Below are 12288 nucleotides of genomic sequence, written 5' to 3' on the forward strand. Positions count from 1 at the left end.
TCTTGGCCTTGGCAGGCGTCTCTTCGCTTCAATGGGGACCATATATATGGTGCATCGCTCATTACTCCCGAATGACTGGTTACTGCCTCGCACTGTGTGAGCCAAAACCCTGATCCTAAGCAATACAAAATCATTTTAGGTAAGGGATTTACATCTCTGTTACTTATTTATACAGCTTGTTGAAGCCACCAGATGAAATAAAACGCATAGACTATATATACATATACACTCATCCGACTTTGTCAACGGTCACATTTCGTCGTTATCAGCAATATTTCTACCAACATGCATGTAAATGATTGCCTCTTATTGAACTTGAAACATTTAAGACATTATATGCGTACGTACATTTCAAGATTGATTGATTCTAACAGTTGGAAGTTGCGAAAGAAGCAGATTCTGAACGCGGAGAATCTCTCCTTTTATAAATACAACCACGGAGGTGAATTGACTTGTTATTTACGTATTCACTTAAAAAAAAAAGCACCGCGGGGCTCATTACATTTTTCGACGTTTTGACGGGGCGCTTATTAAAAGAAGCGCTTATTGATATCTTTTGTGTGTGTAGAGGCCCAGTGGCCTCACGATTAGTGCGCTCGTCTCCGGATCGACAGTGCCTCTCTCCACCCAGGCGTATAGATGGTTACCGGCTGGGAGTGACCCTACGATGGACTAGCATCCCATCCAGGGGGAAATAGTAATACTCCTAGTCGTTTCATGCTAAGGAAACCGGGATAAGCTCCGGCTTGGTAGGCCACTTGGCTCGTATGCAGGCTTTTAAACTCTTTTTTTTTTTTTTTTTTTTTTTTTTTTTTTTACCTTATTAATATCTTTTGCCTTCACGTGTGACGCTTATTCGAGGGCGGTACTTTTTCGAGTAATACGGAGTATAGATTCACACCCAATTTTCTTGTTTGGAATTTGACAACTACTAATCCGCCCGGTCACGCCCTGACCATTTATAATTTTTGTTTAGGTACCCGGTGAATTAATTAAGTAGAAATTTCTATTCCAAGCTATGGTCTGTGAAGGCCCATTCTGGTGTCTAGTCCCTTGTTAATTCGCTGGTGCTTTTTAGAGATACAAAACAATTATTCTAACAACGTGTAAAATTAATTCATGCACAGTTAAAATTTAAATACGCAGTCCTTTGACCATAACAGGTCTCCATATAAAGGAGTGTTACAAGCTCCAAGCTCCCTCTTACGAAATTTTCTCAACAAACTGATAGCCGGCCTGGGACAATTTCCACACAATACTTGATGGTTTTTCATTCTCTAACCACAGGAGCTCATGAACAGAAAAACGATGGAGAAGAATATGACGTTTCCAAAGCGGTCACGCACCTGAGCTTCAATCAATAGTTTAACCTTAAGCATGACGTGACAGTGTTGAAATTGTCACGAACTGCCAAACTTGGGCGGAAAGTAAACACAATCTACTTGCCACCTCATGGGTCACGCGTTAAGCTAGGAACAAAGTGTTTTGTGACAGGTGATGAAAGTAAAATTATTATATGGCTAGCTCCTTGAGGGGGCAAGATGAACCAAATCCTGTAATGTGATTGGCTATCTTGCCTGCTCGGGACTGCCCGCCATGTCCCGCAAGAAAAACTTCCCCGAAAGCCATATGATAAGTCCTTTATTAATCAAGCTTGTGCGGTCAAGATGGCTGGATACTGGCTTTGTTCTTTCTTTGCGTGTTTATGGACCTCGACTCCTTCTCGGTCCATTAACACTAAAAAAAAAGGACTTGGCCAATATCCAGCCATCTTGACCGCACAAGCTTGGTCAATAACCCAAATATCTCACACTGAGAAGCATTTCGAAATAAAAAACCTTTGCTACGCTTTTCATAAAGGGAATAATATGTAAAGCATGGCTCTTAGTTTGTAATCAACTGGTTGTTAAATAGGGTAGATTAACTTACATTTTGATGATAGATAAGTGACGCTTCGAAGATTAACAGTTCGTAAGAGTAAATTTCCTTTAATTTTCCAAAGTAATCCTTTTGGTACTCAGTCTCCTCGAAGATCTATTAATAACGAGGGCTAAAGGAAGAATTTGAAACTTTGTTCACATTCAAGAAAACCATGGTAACGAGAGGCTGATGGGCTTAACAACCTGGGCGTGGGGTAGCGGTGGATGAGTGAATTGGGTAGAGAGGTCTTTAAGAACATCAACAGATTTTTAAAATCAATGCAAGCAAAAGTGACTGGCAAAATTGAGAGGGATTACAAATGTGAAAGTTGTAAGATATTGAAGAATTGTTCAAAAATCTTCAGAAATGTCTCACCCAATTTCAGATCTAAAAATGTTTCTAACAAAACTTCACCAAATTATAATGCGCCGCTTTCACTTTACTACATAGGTTGGGGTACAACCTGACTCATCATCGGCGTAACTGCGTCGCACCTGAAACAGGCATAAGCTCCGCTGGCAACCTATAAAGACTGCAGGCGCAAGAATGGCGATACCGTGGACGACGATGCAATGGTTTGTGTGGGAGGCCAGGGAAGCAGTGTTTGTAATGGAGACAGTGGAGGTCCCTTAGATAATGGGCGCTGGGTCCTCCGTGGGGCGGCCTCATGGGTAACTCGTTATATATGTCCAAAGCATAGGTACAGTGTCTATGCACGAGTCAGCTCATATGTCAACTGGCATGGATCAGTGAGCAAATTCAGGGAACATGAAAAGATTGATAGAAACAGTGAGATAAGAGAAATGCAATCGATCATATTGAGAAGTACCCTGACGCGTGACCATGATAGTCAGTGTGCGTGCGCGAGCGCGAGTGATTTTTTTTACGCGTGCTGTACGTGTTCGTGTTCTTCATCCTCTCTCCGTGTATTACAAACCATATATCTGATCAATTTACATTTGTAGCTATATGTCATTCATTCCGATCATTTTCTTAATTCTTAAACTCATTACTGACAGGCAACCAATTAAGCCTCCCTTGAATTTTCTTTGGTACAAAAAGGGCGTAGAAAATCACACATTTTAACCACGGCTGAAATGTCTAAGACTGCTGGATATATAACAAATAACGTTCTGTGAACTGAGCTGTAAGTTTCCCTTATTCTTGTATCTGTTTCTTTTTCAGGATCTATTCCAAGTTTGCTATCCAACAAAAGAAATTACATTGACAGAAATTAAATATCTCGACATGGGCTCTAAACCAAATTATAATTTAATTAAAGGTTTTCCAAAACAGTTAAAGACTTACGGTGTGCTTGCTTTGTAACTGGCCAGAAATTCTATTCAGGGTTGTTTAAAAGATAAAAACCAACCTATTTGGCATTGATATGTTGAGAATTATTTCTTGAAGCAATCAATGCCGGATACAGCCTTCAATTGCAATGCAGTTGTATTTTGGCAAACGAGCGCATTTTTATCAAGCGAGCGCAAGACAGGAAAAGGCGTCCCAGGGAGTGGTAGTGAGGCTGCCAAGATGGCGGCGAACTCTTTCATGAACTAATACCGGTAACTCGCGAGCACACCGTGCCCACGGAAAACACCAGCAATATAGGCTATGCCGGATACAGCCTGCTAGCAGAAAACCTATAATTGGCCTTTCTGCCCCAAGGAATTAGGAAGTGTTTGCAAGTAGGCCTATTAGAGTGGATAGAAATGCAGATTTTGTTGTACATGTGGGATGGGCGAGTTGGCTCAGACGGCCAGAGCTTCTGTCTGTTTATTTCTAATCTGCATTTGTAATCTGCAAAGGGATTAACTCATCACCGCAGATATGAAAGAAAAAAACAGGAAATAAATGAAACTAAATCACTATTGTTGCGCCAGAGGAACACGTGGAAAATTTGTAGCACGAGGCAAGGATATTGCTAGTTCATCAGACTAATGCTAGTTCATCAAAAGTCGTTAACCAAAACTTCGCTCGGCAGGTCGCTGTATCAGCTCACCAGTACCTGTGATAAGTATGGTACGTACGTTGATCATGGTAAAATGATGAAATCATTTTCGCAATATTATGTTGAATCATCATAGCGCATGCGTACCGTAAAATGTCTGTGTTTAAGTGTGTCCTTTTTAAAAGAAGCCCCCCCCCCCCTTCAAATGGCCAATCGCTTGTGGACAGATGTAAGAATTCTCTCTTACTCTAGTTAGCTATTTCTCCTTGTCCAAAGTAATCTGCATATAGCTTGCTTAGTGCCTTTCATTCACAGTTCTCTATATCTCTTTCTAGTTTTGATAGTTTCTAGTTTTGCATGTGGTGTTTGACGTATATGATGTGTCAAGCTCGTTAAAAATGACATCGAACCCTTATTAGGCAGCCAGTAATCAAAGTCTTGATGAGGGCTTTCTATTGTTTTTACCTCCATTAAGGGGCTAAGCCCTTTTAAGCGGCCAATATCCATTCCCCCGAGATTGACCGTTTAATAGGATTTTGAATTGCTGTAGTTGTTTTTGGCAATACCAATGTTGCGCAGTGAACATTTCAATCATTTCGTAAAAACTACTCAGAAGATTGAAAGCAAACAAAGAGATTGTTTTTCAGCAACTTTTATTTCTCCCCAAGAGTTTTCTCTCGTTTTCTCTTGTAAAGACACTGTTTACGAGATGTCGCTTGCTTCTATGATTCTGAAATAAAGAACCCAATATATAAATGAATCATTTTGATGATTTCAACAAGAACAGCACAATTGGCAAGTAAACCAATCTCCTAATCACACTGAACGAAGGACCAAAATCACATTAATATTATCATTGAAAATGTTAAAGATTTGTAACAGTATATTGAGGTGCTTTCAAAATGTGTAATTAGTTGTCATTTATACACGAAAGAGATTGGCTTGTCTTGTCCAGACGAGATAAGCTAGAATCGATAACAGATTGTTGACTGAATCCAGTTAGACAGTTGTAAAAGTAGATTAACAATAAGCCATTTGCGAGTTGCTCTTACCTCTATTTCAAAACGATTCTTCGTGCACGATCAGTCCATATTGAAATGAGCTTTTTTTGCACTCATTTCCATGTGAAAGGTTGTGCACTAGGACTCGTTTTGAAACAGAGGAAAACTAAAAGCAACTCGGAAAAGACTTCTTGTGGTTAAAAATAAGTTTCAAATGGTTCCTACATGTCAAATCTGCCCGATCGCGAAGACAATGTATTTTGGGTTCGTACGCAAGGAAGAGGTCGTTGGTATGTTTCTTGAATTCATCTTGACAGAAATATGTAAGTAAAAGTACTAATAATATAAAAGCCAGTACACTTGACATTTTAACTTACAGCACTTTCGACAAGTCTTCTTACAGTTTTGGTACACTGTGGAATAATTGCACCATCGTCGGTTTCGCATGCAATTTACCGCTGACCAGCTGTCTCGACAGTCTGAATATTACAAAACAGTAACGCATCGATTGAGAAATTAAAAAAAAAACCTTGTCATAGAAACACCGAAATGGAAGTTTGGGAGAACGAGAAATGTTTTATGAACAAGTGCCGCAAGTTAGTATTTCCGCAGCTTTATCGAGTTTTCCAAGCTTTCAAGAGTGTTTCTATGTAAACAATAGAGTGCTTCTGTCGAGAAACTATTCAGGAACAATAGAGTGTTTCCGTCGAGGAACTATCGGCTGATAGTCGCCCCTAGGAAATTTGATGTTCTTAAAACTAGCATATATGCTAGTTTTATATCCAAATATGCTAGTTTTGAGAACATCAAATTTCCAAGGGGCAACTATCAGACTGATAGTTCCGAGACATAAACACTCTATTGTCTTTATTGTTCACCACTAAATTTTCTTCCGCGCGCCAATTCAAAAATCATATTGAATTATTTTCAACTTTTGTAGATGAAAGCCGTGAAAGCCAAATTTAAAATTTAAAAAAGAAAGCAAACAAAAACCCTCTTAATACAAATTCAATTGTTTATTTTCTATAAGCCTGCTTGTTTACAGAAATATTTTCACGGACGAGTACTAACTCTCCGGGTATTTTCCTCGGACGGACACTTTGGGCTAATAGTGTCTCCCCGCGGATGAACACTATCGCGTCACGTGATCAATTTAAACCAATAAGAATCGGCAAAAATCTAGTGATGAACCATAACGGCTAATAGTTGCCCCGCGGAAATTTGATGTTCTTAAAACAAAAATTTGCCCGAGAGGCGAATCTTCGAGGGCAAATATGCTAATTTTAAGAACATCAGATTTCCAAAGAAAAACTATCCGGACCGATAGTTTCGACACAAAAACACTCTAGAAGCGGATCAATCAAATATTTATTCTTTTTTTCCTATAAGCCCTCTTGCTTTCAGAAAAAAAAAATTTCACGGACGAGTACTATCCATCCAGGGTTTTCCTCGGACGGGCACTATGGGCTGATAGTGTCTCTTCGCCGATGAACACTATCGCGTCTCGTGATCAATTTAAACCAATAGGAATCGGCTTGAATTTAGTGGTGCACTAAAGACTCAATAGAATGTATAGAAAGGGACATTGACAGCAATCAATGACAATCTGTAGTTCAAGGACTTACTTCCACCACCTCCATCACCTCCACCACCTCCACCACCTAAAGTGAAGGAAAGTGTGTATCAACTGTTAGGGTCGATAAGCTATAGCAATGAAATAAAACGCATTCTCGGTCCTAACATATTAGTAATTCATATAATTAAAACGGAGGAATTAAAGGTAATCATAACCATGACGTTGTGCAAGGCGCGGTGGCCTCATGGTTAGTGCACTCGTCTCCGGATCGAGCAGTCCGGGTTCGAGCTCTGGCGGGGGACATTGTGCTGTGTTCTTGGGCAAGACGTTTTACTCGCGCAGTGCCTCTCTATACACCCAGGTGTATAAATGGGTACCGGCGAATTTAAAGCTGAGAGTAACCCTGCGATGGACTAGCATCCCAACCAGGGAGGAGTAGAAATACTCCCAGTCGCTTCATGCTACATGTACATGAAACCGGAGATAGGCGCCGGCCTGATGAGCCACTTGGCTCGTATGTAGACTTTACTTTTACCTATAACCATTACTTTGTTTGGATATCTGACATAATTTATCAGCATCCTTTTAACTGCTTTATTTCTCTTGTTTCTCTTCAGCTTTAGTTTCCATCGATTAAGAAGATATATCAAACACTCCAGACGGTGTCTTGTCATATTTCCAAACATGCACCTCAAAGTTCGTCAAAAATACTCCACTGCGAGTCGTATTTTCCACTGACTTTCTGTTCTACGTTAAGTTTGGAAACGTGGTAAAACACGGTTTCTTGCTTTTGATCTATTACCTCTAGACATGAATATAGTTCAGATTTTAAAGCTGGGAAATCCTTGCACTGAAATATTACTTTTTGGGAAAGAGAATCAACGTTGAAAAAAAGCATAAATAAAAGTAATAGGTTTAATGGGGAAATGGCGCTTTGAGATGGCAAACTTACACAAAACAAAATTTAATAGAGGTTATTTGTTCGCTGTAAATGCTTTGATACTAAACCGAATGTTCTGTCCACTGCCGAAACAAGCGTGCACTTCGAGCTGCGATGATACACTTAAATCATGGTTGCCCATTTGGAAGAAGACGGATTGCCTTCTAAAGACTAGATAATTTCCAATCGAGCATCTCAATAGCCGATTTTCGGTTTTTGTAAACATTAAATTGCATTATAATATAGCCTCAAATAAGTATCCAGATCATGTCACACCTTTCATTTGTTCTTCTATCCAGTTAATATAAGAGCTAACACGAGCATACACAGAAAATGTGTCACCAGGGCACGTTTTGCTAGTCACCCACGAAGCCGCTCCACGGAGGACCCACCGACCTCCCTCCATACACGACAAGGGGCCACCACTGTCGCCATTACAGACACTGCTTCCTTTGCCTCCCACGCAGACCATGGAACTCTCATCTACTGATCCTCCATTTGTTCTGCGACACTCGCTGTGACTCGCCACTGGCGCCGATGCTTGTTTCAGACGAGGAGCAAGTAAGTAGTTGTTGTTTGGGTCGATCCTTCCCCATCCTGACAAGAAATCAATCAATCAATCAATCAATCAATCAATCAATCAATCAACCAATCAGTCAATCAGTCAATCAATTAACCAATCAATCAATTAATCAATCAATAAGTAAATAAAAAAATTACAAAAATGGCTAGATTAGATAAGATTTTTCAAAATTTTGAAAACGGATTCTGACGCTGAAACTTCAGTGGCTGTTCGTTCATCCCTTGCTACGACTTTGACGTGTCAACTCACTATCTCTCCACGTCATTTGACATTGCCATAGCAACCACATTTTGACATGCAGTTCGAGCTGAATTAACGTCTACCTCTATAGACTATTGACTTTATTGAATTCTTAGCTTAGTTCATTCTTTCCAATTATCAAGAACTACATTCTGGTATCTTTTTTGGGTAGATTGCCCATCAGTTCACGTTATGTTTTTGACTTTCTGAGAAAATAAGCAAATTCCATTTTAGGAGACTCGGAATTAATGCAAGAGTGGGAATCCAAGATGACGGACTTATTTAGTGACGTCGTGTAAAGTTAGATGATGTCAGAATCAACCAAAATTTTGTCATGTCGTATAGTAAGCTCTATATGTCTCATTACAACGCACACCCAGGAAAGTGGGGTCCATGGCCCCCATGTATTACGGTGGATGTGGTGGGGGGAGGTGAGAATATACGTTTGCGTGTACGTCCGAGAGTTAATTCGGTAATATTTGCTCAAAATTGAACTCATGGTTGGAATACGTTTACAAATAAAGCGAAATTTCAGCGAACACTGTGACTTGAAAAACTAGGATAACAATGCGCGATTGTTAAATTTATTTCCATGTGTTATTTTCAACACATCTTGAAATAGAAAGGCAACTAAAAAAAAACAAACTTTGAACGTATTTTTTGATCAATTAAGGATGAAAACTTTATCTCTCCAAGGACATGTGAAAATTTACAACATTTTGCTAGTCATTTTTTTCTGAATCAACGTATTCATGAAAACACTTCGCACCAAATTCACTGGAAAAATGTCGGAAGATCAAAGCTCGCACGATGTAACCATGGTAACACAACAATGATATCTGCATACTAATTTAATTTTGAAAACGTCAGAAATTGTATGGAATTCAGAACTGAAACTTTTTGCCTTTTACAAATAATGTTGAAACCACGGAACTATATCTGGTGTTGCTTTCTGTCACTACATTGCGTTCAGATTGTAAAAAATTTGAGTAATTTTGGTCCATATATCCTGACATGTATCATATAAGAGGAAAGTAGGCTTTAGCACGAGGTTCGTCAGCGCGTCGGTTCAGAAGATTGCTCGATCCAAATTTTGCACAAGACGGCTATTTTCCATTTTCTTCGTTGTTGTTCGTCGTAATAGCACATGAACGTAACGTTTTCGTAAAATAAAATTACACATACCTTGTTCCTTTTCGAAATTAGCAGTTCCACAAAATCAAATAACAGTTTAGGACTGCCGCCATAGACCGTTTTACAGTTGTCTGCTCAGTGACCTGGCCTTTGAGTGACAGCGAGGTTACCTTGTTTTGCTAAAGACTTCACTGCTTTTGTTTTGTAAATCAAGTCATTCTTATGCTAACAGTTGGCATTTAAATGAGAAAAACAGAGAGGTCAGTATCAAAGCAAGGTTACCTCCAGCCTCGCTTGCATTCATAGGCCAGGTAACTAAGCATAAAACTGTAAAATGGCCTATAGAAACACGTTACAGACAACATACGCACAGTCAGCTCTGGGTACCAGATTAAAAAACAAAACACCTTTCATGTAACGAAATACAAAGAATTTACCTGTCACATAACAATTCGTTCCTGGACTGACACGGGACCCATGTGACGGTAGACAGATCGTGTTGATTTTCCCGCCAAGAGTTGCTGGACGCGCCAATTTCAACACTGCCACGTCATGTCGCAGATACTGCATGCTGAATGAGCGATGCCTGATAACGCGGGAAACTTCAAAGACCTGTCCGTCACCGGTTCTCCTGTGAGCACCTTTTAAGAAAAATAACAAGTTGTTACGAAAAGAAACCATTAATATAGTTGAGATTGTAAATATATGATATGTATATTATAAATAGAACTTTTGTTATTGATAGATTCGTTCATTCATTCATTCATTCATTCATTCATTCATTCATTCATTCAGTCAGTCAGTCAGTCAGTCAGTCAGTCAGTCGGTCATTTATTCGTTCGTTCCTTCGTTCGTTCGTTCGTTCGTTCCTTCCTTCCTTCAAGAGGTCGTTCGGTCTTTCATTTACTCTCGTTCGTTCGTTCGTTCGTTCGTTCGCTCGTCCATTCATTCTTTCTTTCATATCATCATTCGCTCGATCGTTCGCTCTGTAGTTCATTCATTTACTACAGGCTTTAAACACACCTAAGACCAGTGAATATCGACCAGGGTCACTGCTCTGATAGACACAATGTGCTGCAGATACAACCCAATCTTGATTAACAAGGGAGGCGCCACAAATATGCCGTCCATCATAACGAAGGGACACTTGCCAGGGCCATGAATTAGGGGTTGCTTCTTCGCCGCCCACAATACGGGACCCAAAGGGTTTCTTTCCACATGCTGTTGGATGAAAAATATTTATTATTTCTCCTCTCATATTACCTTTACTGTTTGCATAAATAAATGCAGAAAGAGAAGAAGAAGAACGGTTGTTTTCGTCTAGAAAGGGCAACTTAGTATACCGTTTGCGCCTTTCAATCATTTTCTTGTACAAAGTGTAGCCGGGTATACCAACTTAGGCTAGTAACAATGAACAATGTACGGCAGAGGATAATTTCTTCATGATCTTTTCTGATCTTTTTGGACATAAAAACAAAGGAAAGCTTGAAAATGAATTTATCTATGTGAGTATGAATATCTAGCTGCTGTTAATGTTATAGCACACAATATGTCATTAAAAGGAAATCATGTACGTACGCTAGATATGTTAAGTCTTACCTTCTGTAAGTGACGGTGTTGAGACACACACCAACAAGGTTAAAACGAAAATCATCTTGCTAGCGATTTGACCAAAAACAGGCAGGACTCGTTCCTTTATGCTACCCCTCCAAGACAGCTGTGTTTGGATCCCTTTTGACGAATGGAGTTCATAACTTTTTTAATTCGCAGTTTTTGTTATTGCACTTGAAATCAGTCATGAAGAATCTAAGAAAACTATCGACTATGTGTTGTTAGTCTGATATTAAATTCTTTCCAAATGGCATATAACATCATTGCATTTCATCACCTGGTTCGTCTGTGTTTTCTTCTTGTCTTTCATGACTGTGCAAATACTGTCCATTATTTCACCAAACCGTCGGTTGCAAATACTTCAATAAAATATAGTAAAGAAACACATTTTTTATCCTTGTTTTTAACCTGTGTCGCAAAGCAGTTGTTCTATGTTTGGGCGCCTCATTTCTAATACGGTTAGTTACCTGTGGCTGGTCACTTGCACAGACAGACCAAAAAGCATAGCGGATGCAAAAATCATCCTCACTGGTAGTGATATGACCATAGAATACGGACACGCTTCAGGTTTTATTTGTTCTTTCATGTTTCAGTCGAAAGCTGTGTTTGAGGCCTTTTTGGCCAATGGATTTCATAATTTCTTTTAACGCCAGTATTTGTTATTGACTAGCTTCGAAATCAGAACATGATCGATTATTTATTGTAAGTCTGATATTAAATTCTTTCCAAATGGCACATAATAACATTGAATTTTATCACCTGGTTCGTCTGTGTTTTCTTCGTCGGCTTTCGTGTTCAAATAAACTTAAAAAAACTGTTTGTTATTGCACATGCAAAACAAAGATTGCTGATTCTTCCATAACGAATAGTATAGGAACATGATTTTTACCCTTGTTTTGTGACCTGTGTCGCAAAACGCTTTTACTACTGTATTTAGGCGCGTCATTCCCAAGACGGTTAGGTAACCTGTGGCTGGTACTTGCTCAAACACACCAGCGAGCATAGCTGAGAGAGCAAAAATCTTCGTGGTGCCGATATGATCAAACACAGGTAGTTTATATTTGACTGTTATTTAATGTCGTTTTTCCTCCCTGGTTCTTATAGTCGACGGCTGTGTTTGAGGCCCTTTTTGACAAATGTATTTAATAATATCTTGTAAGCACAGTTTTTGTTGTAAGTCTTGAAATCAGTCACAAAAGAAAAAGTGTATGACATTACCGTTTAATTACCTGGTTCGTCTATATTGGTTACGCGCCTTTCACCCGTATATGCTGTCTGCTGATGCAGAATTGAAAACTTTTTTTTTTTTTTTGCAAAATCCGGTGTTCCGAC

General features: G+C 39.4%; 1 protein-coding gene across 2 annotated transcripts; it reads right to left on the reverse strand.

The window, feature by feature from the left end:
• Positions 1–4507: 4507 nt before the first annotated feature.
• Positions 4508–11033, reverse strand: LOC110052265 (chymotrypsinogen B-like). Of its 2 annotated transcripts, none has more exons than XM_089294227.1 (7): positions 10945–11033; positions 10369–10566; positions 9783–9986; positions 7665–7985; positions 6498–6524; positions 5250–5351; positions 4508–4601 (listed from the first exon to the last, which is right to left on the reverse strand). In XM_089294227.1, coding segments are annotated over exons 1-7 (909 nt in total). In that variant the 5' UTR covers positions 11000–11033; the 3' UTR covers positions 4508–4599. The 2 variants fall into 2 exon arrangements, with proteins under 2 accessions (XP_089150353.1, XP_020614036.2); XM_020758377.2 differs by having other exon boundaries at positions 6498–6533.
• Positions 11034–12288: the final 1255 nt, after the last annotated feature.

This window comes from Orbicella faveolata, unplaced genomic scaffold (assembly GCF_042242905.1).
Source record: "Orbicella faveolata isolate gen_17 unplaced genomic scaffold, um_ofav_v1 contig_25, whole genome shotgun sequence".
Lineage (NCBI taxonomy): Eukaryota > Metazoa > Cnidaria > Anthozoa > Scleractinia > Merulinidae > Orbicella > Orbicella faveolata.

Coding starts and splice junctions, on each gene's coding strand:
- LOC110052265 (XM_020758377.2), bottom strand. CDS start 10,999: ATGATTTTCGTTTTAACCTTGTTGGTGTGTGTCTCAACACCGTCACTT. Junction 7,986..9,782: donor AACGAATTGTTATGTGACAG/GTAAATTCTTTG, acceptor ATTTCTTGTCAG/GATGGGGAAGGATCGACCCA. Junction 5,352..6,497: donor AGGTGATGGAGGTGGTGGAA/GTAAGTCCTTGA, acceptor TGTAATATTCAG/ACTGTCGAGACAGCTGGTCA.